General features: G+C 38.9%; 2 protein-coding genes across 8 annotated transcripts in view; one reads left to right on the forward strand and one right to left on the reverse strand.

The window, feature by feature from the left end:
* Positions 1-54: 54 nt before the first annotated feature.
* On the reverse strand, positions 55-10,446 carry LOC148414660 (outer dense fiber protein 2-like). 6 transcript variants are annotated; one of them, XM_088430443.1, is made up of 18 exons: positions 10,408-10,446; positions 9,963-10,128; positions 9,740-9,860; positions 9,537-9,668; positions 9,389-9,463; positions 8,866-8,937; positions 7,434-7,550; positions 7,181-7,366; positions 6,997-7,106; positions 5,752-5,983; positions 4,914-5,018; positions 3,762-3,899; positions 3,257-3,361; positions 2,399-2,557; positions 1,994-2,094; positions 1,712-1,922; positions 588-680; positions 55-510 (listed from the first exon to the last, which is right to left on the reverse strand). In XM_088430443.1, the coding sequence occupies exons 2-18, from the start codon at positions 10,121-10,123 to the stop codon at positions 343-345; spliced, it is 2,286 nt and encodes a 761-aa protein (XP_088286569.1). In that variant the 5' UTR covers positions 10,124-10,128; positions 10,408-10,446; the 3' UTR covers positions 55-342. The 6 variants fall into 6 exon arrangements, with proteins under 6 accessions (XP_088286569.1, XP_088286570.1, XP_088286571.1 ...); XM_088430444.1 differs by lacking the exon at positions 10,408-10,446 and adding an exon at positions 10,327-10,397; XM_088430445.1 differs by lacking the exon at positions 3,762-3,899.
* Positions 10,447-10,597: 151 nt separating this feature from the next.
* Positions 10,598-25,562, forward strand: part of ift22 (intraflagellar transport 22 homolog (Chlamydomonas)) — a 48,426-nt gene continuing 33,461 nt past the window's right edge. The window contains exons 1-5 of one of the 2 annotated variants that reach the window (XM_088430456.1): positions 10,598-10,897; positions 11,083-11,165; positions 11,279-11,365; positions 11,444-11,646; positions 11,720-11,894. In XM_088430456.1, coding sequence (XP_088286582.1) covers positions 10,859-10,897; positions 11,083-11,165; positions 11,279-11,365; positions 11,444-11,646; positions 11,720-11,868 — 561 coding nt within the window. In that variant the 5' untranslated portion in view covers positions 10,598-10,858 and the 3' untranslated portion in view covers positions 11,869-11,894. Of the gene's footprint in view, positions 10,898-11,082; positions 11,166-11,278; positions 11,366-11,443; positions 11,647-11,719; positions 14,154-25,562 lie in introns of those variants that run through there. The other variant, XM_088430455.1, reaches the window with a different exon arrangement.

A 25,562-nucleotide genomic window follows, 5' to 3' on the forward strand; every position in this document is an offset into this window, starting at 1 on the left:
ATTATAGGTAATGCTCTACCAAACACAACGTTTCAGTTCCCTCTCACACAAGCAAACTTTTTCAAAATGACATTTAATTGTGCTTTTCAATTGTTCAGCATTCACTCAATGCAAATACAAGATATACTGTACAGACTTTTTGGGAAGAACAGAGGGCACTTAATTTGTCACCTTCATGTGTGATTTGGAATGTGGCATGTTGCTGGACAATTTAGAGAAAATCTACTATGGGGAGAACCATCAAACTGGAAGGATTGGATCCCAGAACTTCAAAATTGAGAGCCAGAACTGTACCAGATATTCAATAACAATTTTATGTAAATAAGTGACTGGAATAGTGGGTCATTTCATAAAAGTTGAAGACCAAAAATTGGATATTTGATCTTCAAATATCATTAGGTAGGAGTTTTTAAGGAAGTCCACGTAGTTTTGCATGCTCTTCTTGTGGTTCTCGCACGTCTCCAGGCTTAACTGCAGCTCTTTAACTTGTGCTTCCAACCGCTTCTCCGTCTAAACAGAAAAGAGTCACATCTAACGCTTGAACGGAGAGTACATTAGTGGTGTGGGGGCCAAAGTTCAGTACTCACCGCCAACTTGCTCTGACGGAGAAGCTCCAGCTCGTTCACTGTGATCTGAAGCGCCTCATCTTTGGATGTAACTTGTTCTTTGACATGTTTCACCTGTTATTATAAAATGTATGAATTCATCAGATTCACGTGCCCAGAGAGAAATTTAAGAAAATTAGTGCTAGCATCAGACCTCAGCTCGTTTGTTGCCATGCCAATCTAATCTGCCTGGGGACTTCAGATCAGTTGTCAAGGTGATTTAATTTAATCTATAATGGCAATATAACTGTTTTGCTAAGCCAGTGGTGTACAAACTATAGGCCTAGGACCGTGTGTGGCCCGCCATTCATTTTCTAGCGGCTTGCAACATGACCCAAAAAAATTGACAATAGTGGGTGGAGTGAGAGTTGTAATAATTATCACTACTGACTCAACCCAAGAGTTGAACACTCGAACAGTCTGGGGAAAAAAACAAAACAAACAAACAAAAAAAAACTGAGGTATCGAACAGCCCTACTAACAAGGGCTGGGCAATATAACCAAGAATTATCTTTTTTTTTTCTTCCAGTAATTACGGACAATTGCGGTTTTAATTCATTTTAATCGGAGCAATTTAACCACCATTTACTTAAAGGTTTGAATTATCAAAGAGTTTCAAATAAATGTTCACATAAAATTAGCATTCATTACTTGTGACAAAAAAATTGCTATTGATACCTTGTGCAAAGCTTGCTTACATACCAAAAGTAGTTACCGTAATTCCCTGAATATAGGACACACCTGTGCATAGAACGCACCCTTAATTCTCGAGTCAAATTATGGTATTTTGTAGGTTACTGTCTGTAGGACAAACAAAGTTTAGCAACAATGTAAAAAGTATAGCAAAAGAGAATAAATCTCATTTTTGTAAGTTCTTCATGTTTCTTGTGTTCAGATTTGTAATTGATACATTTGTTGCAGGTTAAGTATATTTCACATTTCCCACACTGTGAGCAGTCAGTGAATGCAACACTAATGCAATGTTGAATGAGCTCGAAGCAGTTTTTTTTTCCTTTTCGTCGCAACACTGCGCGAGTTCGTTTTGCCATAAATAGAAAGTATTTTGGGGTTGTGGTGGTGTACTCGCATCTGCAAAAAACAAGTACCTGTTCTTTGAAAAACAACAAGTCTGCTGAGCATTGAGTCATCTGCTTGTTGAGCATTTCGTAGTCGGACGAGCGACGCTCCGGCTGGCTTTGGAGCTCGGTGAATGACGTGGAACGATGCTCCAGCAGCTGACTGCTGTGAAAAGCTTGCTTTTGAACCACCAGCTTCGCTTCCAGCTCCTGCTTCTCTTGGCGCAGCTGCTCCAGCGTCCTGGGCAAACATTTCGGGGTCACGGTTTCATTTGCTCAATTTGGTTCATTCAGACTTTGATGTTGCCTTACTTTTGCATGGTTTCCACTTGTTCTTGCAGTTTTATTCGGGTATTTTCAGCGGACTCCCTCAGTTGCACGGCCGATTGCACCTGATGCATTTGAGTCTGCAGCTGGTGTTTCAAAATGCAGATGCAAAATTATTTAGCATATATTGTGAGTTTGATGTTTTGCAGCTTTTTTCAAGGAGTTCAAAGTTTTTTGGTTTTTAGAATAATATCACGAGCAGATCAAATTGGCCACTTTTTTTCAACCTCTCACTCAAAAGACTTCATTTTATATAAAATACATTTATAAAATACATAACACGACTCTGAACTAATTAAATGCCAAAGAAGTATTCACACGTCTTTACGGAGTGCTGACACTTGAAATTGCATTGTTCCCAAGATAATAATGGCCTCCCTGCATGCACACCTCCTGCTGAAGTTTGTCAATGGCCTCTGACTGTTCTGAACACTTTCGTTTGGATGTTTGCAGCTCCTCCTGGCAAGCGAGCAACTTCAGTTCATTCTCTTGCAGCGTCACAGGCAAATGCTGCAGCTCTTCCACGCGACCCTGTAGCTCCTGCCTCACCTGAGAGAGGGTTAGTGTCATCAAATGTGACTGGGGGATTCTACTCTGCATGTCGCTAAGCTAAGTCCAAAAGGTTGCTTGATGTTCCGATTAATTTGCTCTTAATTAGAAAAGAAGGCTTTACAAAGCAGTAAATCAAGATTTTCTGATTTTTGCTGAAACCCTGCTGGAATCTCACCTAACCCCTGAAGTGCTTTCACGTACCCCCATTTGAGAAGCTCTCACAGTGGTTTCAGCTTCTCTCAACTCCTCGCAGAGGAAATAAATCACACATTCAGTGTCTTAAAGTGTTGCTGCATTGCATATGGGCAAATACCAGTTAAATATGCATTTCTCAGTATGCGTTAGCACAAGCATTTAGCTAGTGCATTGAGTTGCTCCAATTGCTCCAATTCATTCACTCTTAATATGAAAAGAAAGTTCTGCTGTTTGCCATGGCATTTACTGTTTACTATTTACTATTTTTTGCTGAAAAGCTTTAACATACCCCAGAGGTACACAAATTCTATTTTAGAATCACAGCACTAGCAGACTCAATGCAGCTGTATTATACAAAACATGTAATTCTTCTAAATTTATGTTCAGTTTGACCAGAAAATTATCCCAAATGGTTTTATCTGGGAAGACTGGTAAAGCTTGGAATGGTCGCCAGCAATTCACACAGCACATATGGTAAAGATCATGTGTAGAGACAATTACCTCATCAGCTTTTGATTCCTTTCCATCTTGCACTCTTTGAAGATTCTGAGATACATTTTTATGTTGAAGGTTCATATTGCTCAACTCCGCTTCAAATGCAAGAACCTGAAAGGAATATAAAGGGCCATAATTTGGTAGAAGATAAAGCATAGTCTGAAAATAGCGGGCACAAAATTGGTTTAGTGTGTGTTGCTGGATGTATTTATAATGACAAAGCTATATCACATAATTGTATTAAGTTTAACCATGTTATTGTATTGAAACCCATATAAAAGGACTAACATAACAAATCTATTATGTTTATGTCTCTTTGAGACTTTTGTGATTCAGGACTACTTCAATAATTGGACTTCACTCACATGAAATGACTCCCATTTGTGAAAGTAAAATAAAGTACAACCGAGAAAATCCTACATTTTATCGATTACTTTTGCCTGCCTTCCTAAATTATTTGCAATTGTATTGTTGCCAAGGTAAAAATGGCAAAGACTAACTGCGGGCACACCTCCTTCTGCAGCTTCTCAATGGCCTCTGACTGTTCTGCACACTTTCGTTTAGATGTTTGCAGCTCCTCCTGGCAAGCGAGAAGCTTCAGCTCGCTCTCTCGCAGCATCTCAGGCAAATGCTGCAGCTCTTGCCTGACCTGACAGAGGGTTAGTGTCGTCAAACCTGACTAGAAAATATTACTGCTGTTATAGCAGTAAAAAAACATTAAATGAGATTTCCTAATACCGCAAAACCCTGCTGAAATCTTACGTACCTCCTTCTGCGAACTACTGTTATATAGGTTTCAGCCAATCCTCAAAGAAGATGAAGAATACATAGCTTGAGTGCCGTTACATTTAATGTCTTCATTTATAGTTGTATTGTTTGTGTGCAAACACCAGTTGCTTAGGGAGTTGTACATGCATTTCCCATTATGTGTTAGCATTAGCATTCAGCTAGCGCATTGGTTGGTTCTCATCTTGTTTTTAGTGATGTAGCACCGATCAAATATTTTAAAGCCAAGTATCCCCTAGCCAGAACAAACAAAAAGACTTAAAACTCAGTGCTATGCTATCTGTGTCAAATGTATTAAATTTTGGAATTACATGTGTAGATGTATCTCTAGGCGTATTTTATTCAGCAACTCCAAAAGTGTAACAGAAATCTGCATCAACTATGACAAAGTACGTCCATATAAAACATTTTGCAAAGGAGCCACTATAGCAAAATTGACCAATAATTTGCTTCATGTTCCAATTAATTAGCTCTTAATTTGAAAAAGGAAACACAGCATTGAACAGCCTTACGTTGGATTTGCTGATATCTGCAGAAACCCTGTGAAAATCTCCCGTATCCCCTAAGTGCTTTCATGTACCAAAAAGGAAATGCGTACCCCCATTTGAGAACCACTATGCTGAGGGAATAAAGGGACCTATGTGGTTGCTTTAAGTAAATATGTAGTTTTTGTACTTTTATGTTAAGTTTGTCCATAGTAAACTTCAAGTGGGAGTGGCATTACACATCTTGAAACAGTTTAAACCTTTAGTGTTTATCCTGGTTACAGTCATTTGTGAGCTGGAGTCTATCCCAAATGGCTTTTTGTGAGAAGCGGGGTACACCCTAGAATGGTCCCTAGCCAATCACATGGTAAAAATCATGAAGAAACAATTACGTCATTAGCTTTTGAGTCTTCTCCATCTTGGACTCTTTGAAGATCCCGTGATACATTTCTATGTTGGCGCTTCATATCGTTCAACTCCGCTTCGAGGGCTGCAACCTGAAAGGAACACAAAGTCTCACAGTATGAAAACGATAAAGGACATAAAAATGTGTAATAAAGAAAATATGTAAAAAAGCATAAATGAAAGAAAAAAAATCAACTTAAATGATGTCTTGTTTTTTAATGAAGTAATCCACAAAAGGTTTTCTGTATCTGATTGGTAAAACTCATTTATTAAAATAGGGGCTGGGCAAGCATCGACACTAGGTATCGATATCGGCCGATACCCACCCTCATTTCAAAGGATGAGTACTTGCGCAGGTAGTTGATACTGGTTTCGGCTCTCTTGTGACCATTTTTTGATCCGGAACTAATGCAATGTCGATAAATACGATATATGTAGAGAAACAAACGATAATTGAAAAATGCCGCTAATTGTGTTTGAAAGTAAAAGGAAAATGCTAAAATGAGAAATAAAGATCTTCACAATTATCGTATGGGCGACTACTTAAGAGTTTAAAACTTGTACTGGTATTGGTCTGAAAAATGTGCTACTGAACATCCCCAATTAAAATAATTGTTAGTTGCAGCAGTCCGACTGCATGTGCGAGAGGAAAGTGTCCTCGTGGCACATGTAATTATTTTGTACGGCATGTCCTCTTTTGTTTTTCACTCCTCGGCGGATGTGTACAGTAGGCTTTCTTAACGGAAACAAATGGAAACTTAAGGTCAACTCCACTCCAGAGAGGCTCAAAGCCAGATTTGATGAGAATGAAGCAGATGTGCTAACCTGATTTCGAAACCGTTCAACCATTTGATCCTTTCCAGTGGACGCACTCTTCTCTTGGGCCAAGGCTGCCTCGCATTCGGCTAGCCGCCGTTCCCTCTCCTTTGCACGATCCTCTTTTTCCTTATTAGCTTCTTTCGCCTTTTCCCTCATCCTGTCCTCCCACTCCTTTTCCTTCACCATCTCAGTCTGCGTCTCCATGTCCTGGAGCTTCCTCGGGATGTCGTTTGTTTGCCTTCGAGTAGAAAAGTTCAAGGAGAGATATTATTCAATTTACATGGTACTGTCAAAACGGGCCCGCCGAAGTGACTGGATATTACAGTGTCTGTATGAAATTTAGAAATGAACAGAACTAACATTACAGGGATCCTTATTTGAATTAGACATTTTCAGCAGCAAAAATTGAACATTTTTGTCAATACTTAATTTGATAGCTACATTCATTTAAAATCACCTATTGCGGTGCTGAGCCGTGAATGGTTACCTGGGCTGCAAATGACCTGGCTGAAAATGACTAAGTAAGTTTATTATCCCATCAGAAGGTAAGTCATGTCAAAAAAATAAATAAATTAAAAAAAAAACATGACAAAATGTTATCTGTGGGCTGATGAATGATGATATTCTGATTAATTTTGTGTTTGTACAATATGAATCAATAAGAAAAATTCAACCGTTTTTATCCATCTCGGAGGGCGGCCATTTTGCCGTCAATGTCAAAAATAACATCATAGCTGCTTAGGGCTCAGGTAATGACCAATCATGGCTCAACTGTTTGATGATGTGATGTTCATAAGTTGAGTCATGATTTGTTGTTACCGGAGCCTTATGCAATTGTCATTTTCAGCAAGTGGCAAAATGGGCGCCCCCGTGAGATGGATGGAATCAGAAGGATCTTAAATCTTAATTTATATTCCTCAAATGAAATATTGATCAGAATACAGCATTTGGACTAGTGTGTATGCATCAAACATATTTTTGTAAAGAACATTTTTTACTTGCTTTCACCTTCAAAACGAGTGACAACCCTATTGGTTGTTATTGGTTGTTACCTGAGCCCTGACTACATGTGATGCAATTTTCAGTTGAGAGCAAATGGAAAAATTGTGTTTTAAAGGTATTCCTTACATATGAAAAATAATTTAGTTCTCAAATTAATTGCACACAAAATATTAAGTGTAGTCTGCTGAAAATGGCTAGAAAAGTTTAGGATCATTTAAAAAGAGTTCACAATTTTGTTTCCCAAACTACTTTTGCAGTATCTCCACGTGAGCTAAGAGTCTGTGGTTCTCCTCAGTCAGCTGCATCTTCTCCCGCTTCCATATCTCTTTCTTTTCTTGGAGCGTTGACAGCTGGGTGTCCTGATGGGGAAACAAACAAACCGTCTTGGTAACAAGAGAGCCAAACGAGTCACCTGTTTGGACTGTGGTCGCACCTTATCCTGCAGCTGACTGAGGCATTTATTGAGGGCGGTCTCGGATCGCTTGGCTTTCTGCTTGTGTACGCGCAAGGCCTTCTTGAGGACTTCTTTCTCCTTCCAGCTCCGCTCTGTCAGAGCCGCCAAGGACCCTTTCTGCCCCTCTATCTCGGTTTTGTATTGAGTCAGGGAGCGTTCAAGAGTCTGGCAAAGGAGAATGTGGTACATGACGACATTTGGGGTTGCCCGGAATAAATTCGGGGCTTCTTACCCGCACTTGCACGGTCAGTCGATTGTTTTCCGCCTCCTTGTTGCGTAACTGCCCCTGGATACGGGCGCGAGTGCCCTCTGCACATTTAGCGATGTTCAGAGCACTCTTGATGTTCTCCTGTTGTCAACAGGAAGGAGAAGGAGTTTGAATATGATATATATGTATATATTTTTTAAATGACAGCATCTTCTAAACTCTTTAAAAGCCAGACTTTTTTTAATGAAGATAAAAAAAAAAGATAACCTGTGAGCCAATTTTGGACATTTTGAAAAATGAAAAAAAAAAACTGTTGACGTCAATGGCGCTCCTCCGCAGGGTTCTCATTGACTTTAAATCACGTCAGCTGCGTTTAAAGTATTAAAATAATGGCCAAAGCCACGTTTTGATCAAAAATATATATGTCTCCTCTTTAACTGATGGCAACAGGGAAACTGAGCAAAAATAAAATCTTAATTTTTTTTTATTTAGTCTTGAGGATTATGATTTTAATCAGTTTTAATCAAAGGAATAAAATCAACAAATGTTTATCTGAGGAAGTAAATTGTGTGCAAAATGTTCAAATGACAGTAATGACTTGTAGCTGTGACAAAGCATTACAAGGCTCAAAATTTGCAGGTTAATCCCAGGGACCTTAGGCAAGAATTTTATTAAAGAAATAAAATGACATTATTGACAGTTGGTGTTCTTTATATACTCAACAGATTTATCTTAAATTCACATGGTGTGGCAAACTATTGTCTATTGTCAAAACTAAATTGTTTAAAATAACAATACTACAACTAATAATAATAATAATAATAGAAAATCTTTATCTACTCCAGTGCTTCCCACATTGCAGGGTCTCCAAGGGAAATATTTAAATTTTACTTCAAATATTTTCAGTCATTTCATAAACTTGTTAATACAATGTTATGTGTGCGCTACATCTTGTTTCCCTAGGGGGACAAGTTTTTTGTTCCTGATAATTAAAGTGTAAATTATTTATTCACAGGAGCTCAATTTTTGTAGGAAATGTTATGTAATTTAAATGACATATTTTCAAGGGGACATACTATTTTATTTATGTTTGAGTTGAAAAATGTATAATATCTTAGAATTAAAATTAAGGGAAAGAAGCAATGATTTTCAAAACTTTGGACATCGATTGTGAAAATAAAAGAATAACATAATATTTTATACTATATTATTACACGAGATGTAGCTTGTTGTAAGTAATTTCCAGTTCTGGTTTAGAACAGCCAGTATAATTTAATTATTTCAAAAAAACGTACTAATTTTTGTCATTTGACAAATGGGGCAGCGCAAAGGTTCGTGACTTTTGCGAGTCCATGTGTTTATATGAAATTCCAAAATTTATTGAGCAAACTGCAATGCAGAACCGCTTACTTCGAGCCTTGAATTATGCTAACATGTATCGTACGTGTATACTCACCTGTTCCTTTTGTTGCAGATACATGAGCTCCTCCGCTCTTTTTTCTGTTACACCAAGGTCACCTTTTAGAAGCTGAACAGGACAAACGAGAGAAAACCGTAATGGACATTATACACTACATGGACAAAGGTCTTGGGGCAGCAAGTCATCACACCTGAAAGGAAGTGAAAGTGTCACTCGTTCCTCTAAGACACAGGTGTCAAACTCCAATGCTTGAGGGCCAGTGTCCTGCATGTTTTCCATCCCGCTCTCTGTCAAACATACTAGATTCAAATGATTAGGATAGTTTTCAAGATCCTGCAGAGCTTGCTAATAAGCTAATCATTTGAATCATGTGTATTGGGGAGAGAAAACCAGAAAACATGCAGGATACCGACCCTTGAGGACTAGAGATCGACACCTTTGCTCTAGGAAGACATTCTAAAAGATTTTGTAGTGCGTCTGTGGGATTTCGGGACCAAGACCCCATTGAGAGCTAGAGTCTTTGTGTACATTTAGTAACATAAAACTTCAAATAACACACCTGATTTTCACGTTCAATCTGTAGGATCTTGTTCAGCAAAGCGCCAATCTTGGTGCTCGAATCAATCCGAGCAGTCTGGTTGAAAAGGAAAAAGAGCACTTGAAAAACGTTCCATTCAAAACTGTTGATCAAATGCACATCAACCGACTTCCTCGTCTAGAAGCTGGCTCAGTCTTTGTCGCACAAGCTGGTTGATTTGACAAAAGTCCTCCATCTTCTGTAGCAAGAGTCCTCTCTGCGTGACCACGCGCTGTTTGTTGACAGCGGACGTTTGTGGGTCCTTAGGTGAACCAGAAATAGAAACATGAGAAATTTGCAATCATCTGCCCCCAACACAAAATCGAGACATACCTTCAGGATGTCTTTCAATGAAGCCAGTTGGACAGCTGCGGAGACAAGGGCAGCTTCGGCGTCCATCAGTCTCTTTACGAATGAACCAAAACGTGTTTTGTTGACTCCAGCATTACATAAACTGCATGAATAGTGTGGAGATCAAACAGTAAGGTAATTGAGTAATTTGGGGGGCGCTGGCGCCTATATCATGAGTCATCTGAGCCCACATCATGTTCCTCACCAGTGGATGTCAACCTGTGTGGTTCTGTTGATATCAGCGCAGGGCTCGATGCTCTGTGAGGCTTCATGGCCGCTGTCGAGGTCTTCACAAGTCAGAGTCACACCCAACTTGGCTGAGGAGCTGCAGCCAGGTTGACTTTGCGGTTCGTCCTCGGGACACATTATACCTGTCAAGGATGGCGCAATAATAAAGAGGATAATGACATACTAAACATTTTAATTGCCCTAAATGGTGATGAATGAAGGCTATATTTTAGCTTGGATATTAGCTTGTGTCGTCAAGGTGTGTTGTCACGCTAGCCAGGTGTGACTCTCCTCTTTGTGACGTTGAACCATTTTGTTACAATTTAAAACATGCACCTTACCCTACCGCACATAAAGCGACGGCTTCGGTTGAATTAATAGTTCATAAACACTGTGTTGTCAAAAAAAAAAACATTACTCACGGATTTGCTTTTGTTTTGTACACCGAACACTCCAAAACACCCGCCCACTTCGCTAATCTCGGTTATTCAAAGTTGATTGGCTAGTCTAGGGGTGATTCATTGCGTCATGAGTTTGTCTTCACATAATTGGCTGCGGTCTTCTATTACGTAGGCGATGCCTGGTCCGATCAAATTTGCCGACAGCCAATGAGGACAAAGCAAGACTCCAATTGGTTGAAACCATAGAAACTAAACGGAAGTTTACCGTCGCTAGTTCAGCAATAAAACAAAACAACGACAATTTACGATTTTTAAAAATTGTGTTGACTAATTTATACATCGCGAAAATGGACTTTTAATCGGCGTACAGTCGTGTATCACGAAACACTGACGCTTGCTCAAGCAAACGCACAGTTGTGATTTATATCCCCAGTTAGCTTGGCAGCTAATATACTCGAGCATTGTCACTACAATGTTTAAGGCTAAAATACTACTAATTGGTCCAACTGAGGTAAGTAAATATACACATCTTTAACTTCATTATCTTTAATGTAGCTGTTGCTTTACACGTGTTCAGTTTTAACAAAACGACATAAGCATTTCGCCTGTTTTCTACTTAAAAAAAAAACATGGAAAAGTGTAATACCCCTCTCTCGCTTTGTTTGGATGTAATGCAAAGGGTGTGTTTTTTTCCAGAGTGGTAAAACCGTCCTTGCAAATTTTCTCTCCGACACAACAGAAAATGTCGGAGGTGAATACAGACCCACTCAAGGAGTCAGGTACAATACACTTGACAATCCTCAAACAAGTCTGCCTCAAACGTCACCAACACCTTTTCAGATTAAGATAGACATCAAATTAATAGTGGGAGTTTTTATTATTTTGCTTGCAGGATACTCGAATTTGAATCACAACTGGATGGTGGTGGTGACACGAAATCATGCGAGGTTGAGCTCTGGGACTGTTCTGGCGACTTCAAGTATGATTAATAAATTGTCTTTGTTTCACCTCATTAGCACTGTGAAGATACATTTTACAGAGTTCTTTCCCCTTCCAGGTTTGAGTCTTGCTGGCCAGCGCTCACCAAGGACTGCAGCGGTGTGGTGATCGTTTTTAATCCTGACGTTCCCAGTCACTTGAAAGAAATTGAGACCTGGCACTCGATGTTCATCTCCTCGCAGGGCTTGCAGGACAGTCAGTGTTTGCTCATTGCACATCACGAACCCGGCAACGCTATAAAAGAAGGCCGCCTGCCTTTAGGTAATTCAATTTCCAAGCCTTCCATATGATACAATTATTATTTGTCATGATTTTTTTTTTTTTTTTTACACAGCCTCACAGCTGAGTAGACTTACACTTATTCACTCTGAAATGGAAGAAGAGCCAGAGGACCTGAGGCGAGCTTTCTGCACATACTTGGGAAAAGTGGTAAATGCACTTTCTGAAAGTCGGGAGCGGGAGGAGATGTCCATCATCACGTAGCAGCAAAATCTCTTGAATATTAGCAGGTAGCATCCAGTTTTTTTTTTTTCCTTCTGAACATTTCTATCAGCAACTAATCCCTTAGATATATATGCTTTTGTTAAGGCAGCCTCTAAAGACAGTAAGCGACAAATACTTGTTTTTGTTCATTGTGTAGAACAGCCGTTTTTCACCAGTCTTGTAATATCCATGAACAAATCAAACAAAAAAAAACGTGAACAGGGCATAACAACAGCTGCATCAACAACAGTAATAATTCCAGTTTTCCAAATCTTAGCAACTGTTCATGTTTTAATCATCAATTATACACCTTTCCTAGGGATTCATGATCTCCTATTACTCATAAGCTAATTTTAAAAAATGCCTCGGGCTACTCACGTGACTTTGGTGTTACAGGCAACTGATAACTGATACGATGAAGATATTATATATGTATGCTTGTAAATAAATTTACTCATTTGTTTACTACACACTTTAAAAAGTGAGGTATTTTTCTCATGACTCACAGGGTTACAACTTCACTGCATTTACATTGCATTAAAAACAGCTGTCACAAATGTTTGTGAAGAGCACATTTCAGTAATTAAATATTATATATTATTGTATACACCCTTTAAAGCAATGGTTCTCAAAATTGGATATGTAAAGGCACATAAGGGAGACATGCTGTTTTAACAGCGTTTCTGGAAGTATGAGGAAATCAAATTTTATGCTTTTATATTGCCATATGAGGAGCTGTATTACTTTTCAAATAAAGAGCAAATTAATTGGAACATGAAGCAACTTCTTGCCAAATTGTGTTCTTGTGACTAGCGTTGAATGCCGTATTGTGTTAGGTTTTACCCGGATGCTTACTGACACGATTTTCTGGTCAAAAATAAAACATTACATCTGAAGTTGCTAAATAAAATATGCCTTAAGATACCAGAATTTAAGAAATCAGACATGAACCAAGTTTTATCTTTTTTTTCATCCAAAAATGCTCTGCACTGGTTAAGCCGTACTTGACTGGTAAAAGTAAATAAAGAAAGAAATAACTTCATAGGATGTCCATAATTGGAAAACGTTTGAGAACCACTGATATAATGCTTAACCTTAAAGTCATCACAGTTTTTTTTTAATGCACAGTCACTCTTTATGTCCATGCAGGAAAAAAAAGTCCACTCAAAAATAGAACAGATCAAGCATGATCTTGACTGTAGATAAGGCATTTTAGGATCTATGCCGATGCTAAATAAGTCAGTTTCTCACTTTAAAAAAGGAAAATTCATTTATTGTACATTTCGAGTGCCTTTTGGATGTGACCCTGCGGTGCCAGACGTTCATATTGAGACAGGCGAGCTGAATGAGTCATAGTTTGAAATGCGCAGACAGGATGATGAAAAAAAGAGTTTGGGGTGACTAAGATAGCAAATATTCACTTTCACGGTTTAAATCTACAAGATTAAGACACACATCATTAAATTTGGACAGTAGCATGCACACACATGAGTCAGCCATCATCAGCCTTGAAGGCATCATTTATTTCAGCGCGAGAAACTTTAAGGTCATCTCTTAACCTCGTCTTGCGGCTCCAGAATCACAAAACACAGACTCATTGGCTTTCATAATAATTTCATCTCCCCAGTCTGGTTTCTTTCTTAAACTGACCAAATGCCCAGAAGCACAGTTTCAATCACTATCGTCATCAAAGTAAGGCTGCTCGGTAGAACTCTTAAAATGTTCTCAAGAATGTTTTTATCTGCGTGTACTGCCAGAGATAAAACAAACGAGGATTGTGTTGCTTGCATTTACATAGCTGCATATCACTGAAAATGTGATTAATCTGTGGCTTATCTTTTAATTGTCACTGCTTGAATGGATTCTCCATGTCAAATGTACTCTAATAGAAGGATATTTTCGAATGCTCTTGCGCTTCGATATCTGTGATGTATTAGGGACAGAAAAAAAATGCCTTTATATTCTTTTCTTTTTCTCAAAAAAAGTACTCTAAAACATTTCAATGTTCAACGTTCCCCCACTGTTTGTGTATATTTCTTCCCATTCCTGATAGTTTAGCATGTTGCGTATATACAACCATCCAACCATTTTCTATAGCAGCTTATTCTCACAAGGGTTGCAGGTTTGAGTTCTACTGCCTCCCAGTCGCTTTCTCCATGCTGTTTCCCCGTGAGTTTGCTGTGTTAGTTTCAAATTTTATTTGCTACATTGTATACTGTTTTGTTTGTGTTTTGCCTCGTCCCTGAGCGGAATTAAATCCTCATTTCTGAGCACATCTACCTGCATTTTCCAGGTCAATTCTTTGCCCTAACCCTTAACCCTGTTGCATTGCCCATCTAATTATTGCTTGTCAAAATTAGGATTTTGCATTGTTTTGAATGACAGATCTGCAGAATAATCTCATCAACAACCTTCATGAGATATATTTATGGTTACAAGGTTATGGTATGGATTTATGGGTAATAATGACACCAGCATTTCTTGTATATAAATCTGCTGTAAACGGTTGAAATATGGGCTTTTTAGCCAATTTTTTTACGTCGATTTTGAAAAGATGAGGCTCACTTAGTGTGTTTTCTCCTTAGGCAAAATGTTGCTAGTTGCTACCTTCTCACCTTGTGATGATGTTTTTGTAACTCATTCCAGCCTTGAGCAAATCAGCAGTCTTGACCTTGATGTGTTTGACACCTCTTTAGTCTTGCCCGTAGCGGTCTTTAATTACAAGGTAAGACATCTATATCATTAAAAAAATAACATATGAGTTGCAAATTCTTTGAAAAAGCAAGATGAAAATCCAGACGTGGATTAAAGTATAATTTCCTCCACTATAAACAGTAAGACGCCTTCTATTCTCCACATAATTAGACAATTAATTTGCTTTTAAAGGCTTTTATTTGCATGTAAAAAAATGACACAGTGGTTGACATGAAAGAAGCACAAAATACCATGCATTACATCAAGTACAATTTCTCACATTCATCATGATTGTCGGGAATACAGCTGGAAAAAAACTCTGCGCCTGTGATCTTGTGGTAAAAGCGAACCAGCAGAGGCAGATTTCCTCCATTTTGACTTTGTAGCGAAACCGCCAATCACGCGATGAGGAGCGAGACCGTTGCCGTTTCGAGGGGGCCTAACTCCGGTTCCTGCTGAACTGAGCCAGTGCTTGCTCAACATCCGACTGTTATCAGCTCAGTAGGCACAGGAGGTTGAGCCCAGGTGGGTGCGCGCTGACTGATGTTGGCCACAGGGGGACGCAATAGAGCATACGCGAGCACAAATCCTTTGACAGCACGGGTTTCCCTTGAAATTGGAGCTGTTGGTAGTTCCCAAATCGTGTGCCTTGTCACATTAGTGGTCATCATACTTTAGATCAGTGGTTCTCAGATGGGGGTTTTGAATTCCTCTAGGGGTATGTGAAGGAACTTCAGGGGATATGTGAGGTTTTAGCAGGGCTTCTGCAACTACCAGCATGTCTCACTTTAATGCAGTGACGGGAAGAGCACCGTTTTCTTTTCAAACTAAGAGCAAATGAGATGGAGCATGAAGCAGTTTTTTGCTAAATCGTCTTATAGTTATGGAGGATGCTTATGTTTTTATTTTGTCTAGTTTTATATGGATCCTCATTAGTAATGCAGATGAGCTAGAAAAAAAACACAGTCTCATACAAGCTATATTTTGGAGTTTGGATTTGCTGAATAAAATACACCTATTATCAAAGTTTAATAAATCAGACGTTTTAAGTGTTGTTTTTTTTCTTTCCTCTGCAAATTCTTTGGGCTGTTTAGGGAGTACTTGGCTATAAAAATGTTTCACAGGGGGGTGCAATCCCCAAAAAGGTTGAGGACCACACCTGTAGATGTTACTGAGCCAAAAGAATGTAAAATGAAGGCTTACTTTATTTGTTTTTTTCCCCTGCTGCCTTTATAACAAATATGCTACATCAAGTCAATTAGCAGCTTTGCGGTCAAAGTGGGATTTGTTAAGCCCTTACATCCACAAACGTGCACACACACACACAAACTTGGATGCGGCTTTCGTTGTTGACCACCCAGACAGTAATTGTGGCCAAAGTTCACAATTACATCGCTACTTGTTTTCCCCCCGATGAGACATTTCCTGCATTTCCTTCCTGTGTGTGACTCAGCCCCCCCCCCCCCCCCCCCCCCATCCCCTCCCTGCTCTTCCATACCCTTGCTTCTTTAGCCACTATGTTCCAAAGAAGCTCAAAAATAACCAATGGAGGGCATTAGAAACATTGCATTTTGGCCAACATTTTTTCGGCCATTAGATACTTATGAAGTAGCCTTTCCAGAACTGTTTTGACTACACGCCTCATCATCACTGCAGAGTTGGTCTACCCAGCTATCCCGGATACCTGCTAAAAAAGTATAAACAAAGCCCTCGTTATACTTTTACATTTGTCGTTATGATTGTTTTAAAGCCAAATCTCCCTCCCTTCACCATGCAATAGTATGTCTCTTCATCTCTTCTCATTCCCCCTTTTCACTTGTTAAAAAAATAAAACAACGATCTTTGGATGCATATGAAGCACTCTTTACAAAACATGGGTTAGGGTACTTTTAGAACATGCTATAGTACAGGCTTGCTAAACAAACTACTCACCCCTCTCAACACAGAAGCTTTTAGGCTATGCACCATTTGCAACACTGTAACAGTGTTTGTGCAACCCTTCTTACCAATGTGCATGTTTATATATATATATATATATATATATATATATATATATATATATATATATATATATATATATATATATATATATATATATATATATATATATATATATATATATATATATATATTGGATACAGTGTAGAGCAATCTTTCCAAAGCTATTTGTCCAAAAAAAAAATTGAATTGTTTGGATGTATTTCGTGTAGTCTGGATGACACATTTTAAGACACACACACCCTGCATCGTGACAGATTTGAAGCACCCCCTCTAACACCGCAAAAAGTCCAAACAAAGCCCTTTGAGTACAATCAAAGCAGTCGTTAGAGAAGCATTTTCTTCTCCATAGCGCATGAGCAAAAAGAAAAAAAAAAACATTTTGGATATTTTTAGAGCAATCATTCCCAAGCCATTGTTCCAAGAAAGCCAACACAGAAGAGTTTTGATGCATTTTGTAAAGTCTGGATGACACGTTATAAGCCACGCAGCCCCTTCAGCATTGTGACAGATTTGAGGCAACCCCGTAAAAACATTTAAGGTGTGCACATTTTACAATGCTGAAACAAAAGTTAGCACACCTATTCTCCATAGCGCACATGCAAAACATTTTTTAAAATATTTTCTAAGTAAAAAAAAAGCCAAAACAAAAGTGTTTGGATGCATTTTAAACATTTGAGATGAAACGTTTCAAGCCAAGCACCTACTTCTACATCGTGCCAGATTTGACGCACCGCCTTTTACCTCCGCTGTAAAAAGTCAAAACAAAGCCCTTTGGCACAATCAGTCTTTATCAAAAGGTTTAAGTTAGGAACCCACTTGAAATCTGACAGTGTTGGCGCCCCCCGACCTCACCTGTACACATCCAAATAAGACGTTAAACTAGACCCTACTGTACTTTCAGAACAGTTTTCATGAAAGCTTTTAGGCTGGGCACTTTTTTTATGGTTGAAAAAATAAACATTCATCCATCGTAGGGCTTCCCATTTGCAGGTGTACCATATGAAGTGGCATGTAGATATCTCTCATCTCTTGCTTTTGGCGAACGGGCAGGGGCAAGTGCCTTAACTTCATCATAGTTGATCCTACGTTGACTCCTTGCAGCTGTTACAACAGTGGCGCATCAAAACGCTGGAAGGGCTCGCAAGGAGCGGAACTTAGCCACTGTGAACATAGGCTTTTCCACTGAACTGTTCACGGAGCGAGCTAAGTCCTGCGCCTCGTCCAAACTCTCGAGGCCTCCAGATGGCAAATGCGTGGATTAAGTTTTAATGTGTTCATCAGATAGTGCTTGGAGGATTTGGGTCGGATAAAGCAGGGGTGGGCGAAGTATGCCTCGTGGCCCCACGGCCATCACATTAGCAAGATTCTTGATATACATATGTGTGTGTGTGTGTGTGCTGTGCATATATATATATATATATATATATATATATATATATATATATATATATATATATATATATATATTTCACAAAACCAGGCTTGTGTTGCAGAGATTATTTTTGAGTTATTGACGAAATTAGGAATTTTCATCACAGCTGCCCATTCTGGGAGTTCTACAAAAATAACCTCCTTAAGTTCTCGGCTTTTATTTCCCAGACCCCAAAAGGTTCAAATTGTAATCATAGTAAATGAGGGATTAGTTGACGATGCACATCATTCAAAGATGAATATGCCCAAACCTTAAAAGGGTTTTGTCTCAAAACTAGGGATTTCAACTTGGAAACATTCAAATTGCTGTTACTTTGTCAATTCTTTGGAGGGTTAGAGTATATATATATATATATATATATATATATATATATATATATATATATATATATATATATATATATATATATATATATATATATATATACACTGTATATAAACGTTATATTCCTCAACTTTATGTTCCTCAACATTATCTCATGAGAATTAGCATTGTACTTGTCCAACATCTAGTACATTGTGTCCCAAATTCTGGAAATTAATGGGAAGATGTTTGTCATAGCTCTTGCTGGTGTACCTAATCTTGTGACAGCATATTCCATTCTCGATAAGGTTCGGCCATGCGTTTCAGTTGTAACCGGTTGGAAATCCCTGGCAATGTGATTTACATTATAAGAAAAACCAAATCACTCTGCCAGGAATCCCTCCGACTAAACCGACCTCTTCCTCGGCAATCGCGCTCAGGAGATGGGAACATAAATCCAGCGACCACACCTGAGTGGAGAGAGAAAAAAAAAAGGTCAGAGAAGGTTAGGCGTGAGGACTGAACGAGCGCTGGAGCAGCATCTCATCACGGCACACACGCCTTTTGAAATGTTGACATCCGCACAGCACACCTCTGCACCTGAATAAGCATAACCGTATAAACTATGTGAACATGGGCTGTACTATACATGAGTGAAGGATCCGGTTTGCATACGCTTCGTTTACTCAAATGAGACGCCATGTTTTTCTTCAGTCAGCATGCAAAATTAGGCTTCTTGACTTGGCAGACTCCTCAAAAAAAGTCTCCACGAAAAAAAGTTTTTTGGATACATTTACAGCAAGCACCCAAATCTTTCTTCAGTGCTTATCCATATAAAAATGCAAAATACTCACTGTAACACGATTAAGTTGTTTAATGTTCAAATTCATTCGTTCTTAATTTGAAAAGAAGCCTCACTGTTTATGTCACGATCCGACACAATCTGATGATCTAATCTCATTTGAAGATTAAAGGTGAAAACAAAGCCAGTCGAATACTTAACCACAAAATTCTTTAGGCCAGTCAAAATGTCCTTTCTTATGATTTTTTTAATGCATTTATTCTGATAATGTATGGCCACATAGTAGAAGGAAGATAGAGAAATTTAATTTTAGTTGAATGTATTGCACAATACTTAATGACTGCTCTTGTATGGTGAATTCTATATACAAAAACATGTTTTTGTAAAAAGGAAACATCATTACAATTTGCTGCCATTAACTGCTGTATCATGCCATTATTTTGGGATTTGCTGATTAGGGCAAGCTGTAAGGTCCTAAAAAGATCCGTTTTTAACTCTCTATGCATTAGTTTTTGTACAAAACCCTACTTATGAAAGCAGATCCCCACTGTGTCTGTTTTGTCCTTCCTACTGTCCAAACGATCGCATCGCAAGCAGTCGTCATCGGCAACACAGATCCCCAAGGGAATCGAAACCGTATCTGTCTTCACTCCACCATATTTTGGATGATGATCTAAAGATATGAGTATCTCCCCTTCATCTTGTTTCCAGTTGTCTGCCATTTCCCCACCATTCTATGGAAGGCTTGGAACTCCTGCTTAGTATTTATTGCCCCCCCAATTCCACTTCTCCACTCTTTTACAGCTCTCATATGAGCAATTCTCCAATGCAGCCAGCAGCTGTTTTCTATGAAAACTGTGTACTGGTGTTGGCGGCAGATAAAGCGACGTAAAGGTAGCAGAGAGGCTCGTTTGAGGAAGGCAAACAGCGAAAAAGAAAAAAAAAAAAGTCATGTTTGCGATCAAAACATGACCTCAAATGAACACTAATACGGCTTTCTATCCACGCAATGTGCAAACAAGATAGGCCTTGCAATATTTGCGCTATAAATGGGGCTCTCCCGCAGTCGATCCCCAAGCCCGGATGGGTTATGCAAGGAAGTCAAAACATAAAATTTAAACACTTGGATGAATTGAAATATAGTCACCTTAAGATGCAACAATCATCATCTGCTGACATTGTGTTTATAGATCAAATAAGGAGACCAGATGAATATAAGATGCGTTTATGAAACATTGCGATAGAAAGGCCACGCTGAACAAGATAAAAGTAGTTTGTAATTTTTTGTAAAAATCACACTGTATTCCGGTATTATTCTCTTTTTATTTAATTTATTTTTATTTTCAGTTTGTCTAAAGAATGTAATGAACAAATGGAAAGAAGCTCATAGAAAATTTCATGCAATTTAAGGAAATTGTATATTGGGATGTACAGGGGACCAAAAAGTGATTTTACTTGATTCATCTTTTTTTATATATATATATATATATATATATATATATATATATATATATATATATATATATATATATATATATATATATATATATATATATATATATATATAATATATAAATACAGTATATTCAACAACAACAATAAATTTACATGTGATGACTGCTATTCACTGAGAATTGGGATCAGGCCGGCGCACACAATGAAACAATGTGCAAGTGACATTATTTGCTTTTAAGTTATATACCATTATTTTACCATGCAGGCCCTCTTGAGAAAAGATTTTCCTTCATGTGGCCCTTGAGCTAAAGTGAGTTTGACACCCCCCGCTATAAAGTTTCATTTGGCCTTTAAGACTTACTTGTTCCTACTAGTAAAGCTGGTGCGGTATGAATGGAAACAATTTGGGAAAACACCTTAGGAACCTTTAACGTAGTCAGCGTAACGTCCAAAAACAACCTGTTGGTGTCTAAGGAAGGAATTAGGCCACGTTTGGTGTGCTCTTTGTTCTCACTAACGTCTCAGTCCTCTGTCGGGTTTATCTGGATCCGCAAGTGGGCTGACAGTAACAGCCCGGGGCGAGCTCGTCCTTTCTGGGCTCGGCTCTTGACAGTCAGTCACGGGAACTGGGCGATTCTCTGATGTTTGCGTCTCTCTCACGCTCCGGCTCCGTCTTTGCGTGGTATTTTTGGACATTGATGTGCTCCGACGCAGTCCTGCTGTAGCGCGTTAGTGGGTGCGCATCCATGCCGTTTAGCCACGCCTAAAGTCAACCGCGGGCTAACAAAGTGAAACTGATGTTGAGTGATTGATTGTCTCTAAAGCATCATCACATGAAGGGGGTGGAACAAAATGGGCACATTTCAAGCGGCGTGCTCTTTTGCTAACGGCTTACTGGCGGCCGGCCCCGGCCTATGACTCTTTTGACGGCTACGCGAGCCGCCGACGGCGGCCTGGAGGCCGTCCAGGCCGTCTGAGCTGCGTTTTATTTTCCAATATCAAGGCCTTAATTATCCTTCAAGTGTCACTTCATCCTTAAATCAGCCATTTTGTAGGTTTAGCACATGTACAGAGTCATTACACATTGCGTAACAGAGGTCAAAATTAGCTGAGCCATTCTGGCCACATCTTGTAATTTTTATTGTTTATAGGCTTGTATACAAATGTGTTTTCACAAAACCAGGCTTACGTTGGCAAAAATGAAAACTGAGATATTGATTCCTTCTAATTCTACACAAAATTCCCTTTAAAATGATAAATGGTAGTGTCAGCAATTTGAATGTAGCCAAGCCGCAATCTTCAGTTTTGAGAAAAACGTATTCAAGGTTTCGAAACATTAATCTTTTAACTGTGAGCATCGTCTGCTAATCCTGTATTTTCATACACAATTTGAAAATACAATTTAAACCCTTCGTCTGCTGGGAAATGAAAGTCAAGACCTAAAGGAGGTTATTTTTTTGTAGAAATCCCAAAACGGGCATCTTTGATGATATTTTCTGTTCTTGTCAATAATTCAAAACTAAATTCATCTTGTGGCATCCACGTTAATGACATCACAGTTGGTCCGGGCTCAGCTAACAACCAATCACGTCTCAGGTTGCGAACACTACCTGTCCAAATTCAGAAAACAGTGGAGCCAGTCAAATAGGAGAGCTTTTATGCAGCCATGTGTCATGGGCCCAAATTATGGCGATGACCGATGACCAGTCATTGTTTATTGTGACTTAAAAAAAAAAAAAAAATATATATATATATATATATATATATATATATATATATATATATATATATATATATATATATATATATATATATATATATATTTTTTTTTTTTTTTTCAACCACAAGCAAATTGAACAAATTCAGTAGCAGCCATTTTTCATTCCAACGCCTGACTCTCACGTTGACGCCGCTCCCAGACTTGATTAACTGTCACAAGTGCAGGCTTGCTTTTTAAAACAGCCATTAAAAAAGAATGAGAACACTCTTTGGTCACGCCCGTCGTGCTGCGGCACCTAGCCCAAAACGCTAGCCTCAAGTTGGCGTAGGGGGCCGCCAGGACTTTGACAAGCCGATCTCATGACTTCCAAGCAGCTCTTCTTTTCCTTCTTTGAAGGGCGAGCAGCCAGGGCCTTTCTCTTGTGATTACCCCGTGATATGAACAGCCACCTCAACACTTTTTTGGCAACATGCCAACGGCGCACAAGATCCGTCTGGCCTTTGCACGGTTCTTGTCCTAGGGTGACCTTTTAGCTATTCGTTAACCTGTGTGGTATTTGATACTGGATCGGTTCTGCCTTTCTTGCTCCCTCTGTTAAAAGATCTGGATGAGCATGCGGTGCTTTGATCCCGTCCTGACATCTTTTTGCTTCGGGGAAAGATAAAGATGGCCTCGTGTGCTTTAAATCGCAGGGTCTCTTTCTCTAGATCAAATGTAAAATTATACAACCAAATACTAGGGGTGCAATTATCCAATATTGGTGAATATTGGTCCAATATCAGCCCAAAAACTGATATGCGATTATATCAGTCTACAATCCAAATCTTCCGCTCTAATTCTCATATAGGTACAGGGGTCCTTCAGTTTAATTCTATTCTATTGCAGCACATTCTTATGTTTGGCGTTGAACTGATAAAATCCGAATTTTTGGAACAAATGGGTCGTCGTCAGTCACACTTACTTGTTGCTGACAATTGCTCACCATTTTAGTAGTATCTCTTGATAAAGTCTCTTTTAACATGTCATACAAAAACTAAAAGTAAAAGCATGTAGCAATCACAGTGATATCAGACAGATATTGGTATTGAATAGTACGCTAGGCTGCAATATCGGTATCATAGAGGAAGTGAAAAGTCTCTTTTAACATTTCTGACAACAGGAAAAACACGTCAATATTAGACAGGTATCATTCCTGATCTCAGATCGATAGTAGTGTCAAAAAGTGCTCTATGCTGTAATATCAGTATCATATAGGAAGTGGAAAAAAATGTATCAGGACACCCCCACCAGATACTTCTTTGGAAAGTCCCTTTTAACAGTGTATAGAAAAAAAATAAAAAGCTTGTATCATTCCTGCTGACATTGGATCGATAGCAGGGACAAAACAGTGCTCCATGCTGCAATATTTGTATCTTATAGGAAGTGAAAAAAAACACATCAGAACACTCTTACCAAATACAGTCGGCCCCCGGCTTACGAGCACCCTGATTTACGAACAATTCGCCTTACGAGCGTGGATCAGGGAGATTTGTGTCCTCCGCTTCCGAACAAACCTCTCGCCTTAAGAGCAATTCGACATGCCGGCCATTGAGTATGTAGAAGTGTCCTCGTTTAAGTGCGTCAATAAAATCAACAGTAGCGACATCATCAATCATCAGTAGATACTTGTGGCAGTAACGTGAACGCTATTGGTCTTACAACGTCACACTGACTGTCTCACTCACGGTGTCTAAATATATTACCATTTAAGTGTAGTGTTTGTACAGCTAAAGGGAAAAACAGCTGACATGAAATTAAATGTGCCGATTGCAGGACAAAGAATTGTCATTGGTTTAAATGTGTGGTTTTTTTTTTTAATTAATTGTCAATACATTCCAACCGTTTAAAAAAAAAGTGCGAATAATTATCAGTCAGTCACGGAGATGCGAATATGCTATTGGTCGATTAAGGTCACCCGGTCTCACTCACGGAGATGCTATTGGCCGGCGTCACACGTCAATCACAGAAATGCCGATATGCTATTGGCCGAACGCCTTTATCTAGCTTGATGGGACAGGATGGAAGGAAGGAGAGAAAATTAGTGAAAAACGGAATGTTGTGAAGACTTTGCAAACTTTATCTGTTAGACATAGCTTCTAAAATTACTAGCAGCGGTAAAGAAAGAAATAAGAGGATGATGTTTTAGTATCTGCGTGATTTGCACCCTGACTGAAAGAGTTACTGTAACACTGTAAGACCAATAGCATATCTATCGCCGTGTTAACTTTGAGCGTTGGACTCTGCTCCCCTCTGCTTACACCCAGCTCAAGTCTCGTCGTTTCAAAGGTAAAAGCTACTAATCCATTGTATTTATTTTATAATGCAAGTGTGCAGCAGATTATGTCACTCAATTTTAATATATGTATACAGTGTGTCGTTTTTACCTAAGGCTTCGCCGCGCGTTGCACGCATTCACGAATTAACATGGGTTTGGATTGCCCGCTATACGAGCAATTCGAGATACGAGCGTAGCCGCTGAACGGATTAAGTTCGTAACCCGGGGGCCCACTGTACTTCTTTTTCGAGCTGCCTAATTGCAAAAAATGTTTCTCTGAGTTTTTCTAAAATTTTGACCTCACAATTCCACGTTTGACCTCACAATTCCACGTTTGCTTTTACTCTCAGCGCTTTGTTTTATATCAGTAATTATTCAAGAAATTAGCATATTTGTACTAGTATCAGCCTGAGAAAAGTGATGACGATAATATCTAATATTTACTTTTTTAAAATGTTATTATTCATTTATTAATTAATAAATGAAAAACAAATGTTAAGTTTAGTATGTTTTTTTTTTACAAATATGTACAGTGCCAGCCAAAAATTTGGAAACTCAAATTCACGTCTCAAGCAATCACAAGATTCAACTATTTAGGATAGTGGGACTGACACAGTTGGCTTTCAACAGCCACTGCATGATAACTACCATAATATGCAGCACATCTCTTGGGGAGGAGGCGCGGGTGGGGGGGGTGGGGGGGGGGGGGGGTTGTCACGTGTTAGCTCCCTGCTAAATGCTGATTTTGAGGAAACTTCAGGAAAACACCCAGAAAAAAAATATCTTTCACGCGTGATTTTCTTTTTGGGGAATGTTTTTCCTGTGGTTCTTACAAGTGATTTGACTCCAAAGTTAACAGGCTGCTTTTTGTCAACAGATATTTCATGACTCCAAATGGAACATAATGATATCTTAATTGGATTCAGGTTCCAAGGTTTCAGGCTCCACGAATCCAAACAAGTTCCATTCAATG

Source organism: Hippichthys cyanospilos, chromosome 12 (assembly GCF_059441005.1).
Source record: "Hippichthys cyanospilos isolate Australia breed blue-spotted pipefish chromosome 12, RoL_Hcya_1.0, whole genome shotgun sequence".
In the NCBI taxonomy this organism is placed as follows: Eukaryota; Metazoa; Chordata; class Actinopteri; order Syngnathiformes; family Syngnathidae; genus Hippichthys; species Hippichthys cyanospilos.

Coding starts and splice junctions, on each gene's coding strand:
- LOC148414660 (XM_088430443.1), bottom strand. CDS start 10,123: ATGTGTCCCGAGGACGAACCGCAAAGTCAACCTGGCTGCAGCTCCTCA. Junction 7,551..8,865: donor ATCTGCAACAAAAGGAACAG/GTGAGTATACAC, acceptor TGTTGACAACAG/GAGAACATCAAGAGTGCTCT. Junction 3,900..4,913: donor AAGACTCAAAAGCTAATGAC/GTAATTGTTTCT, acceptor ACCCTCTGTCAG/GTCAGGCAAGAGCTGCAGCA.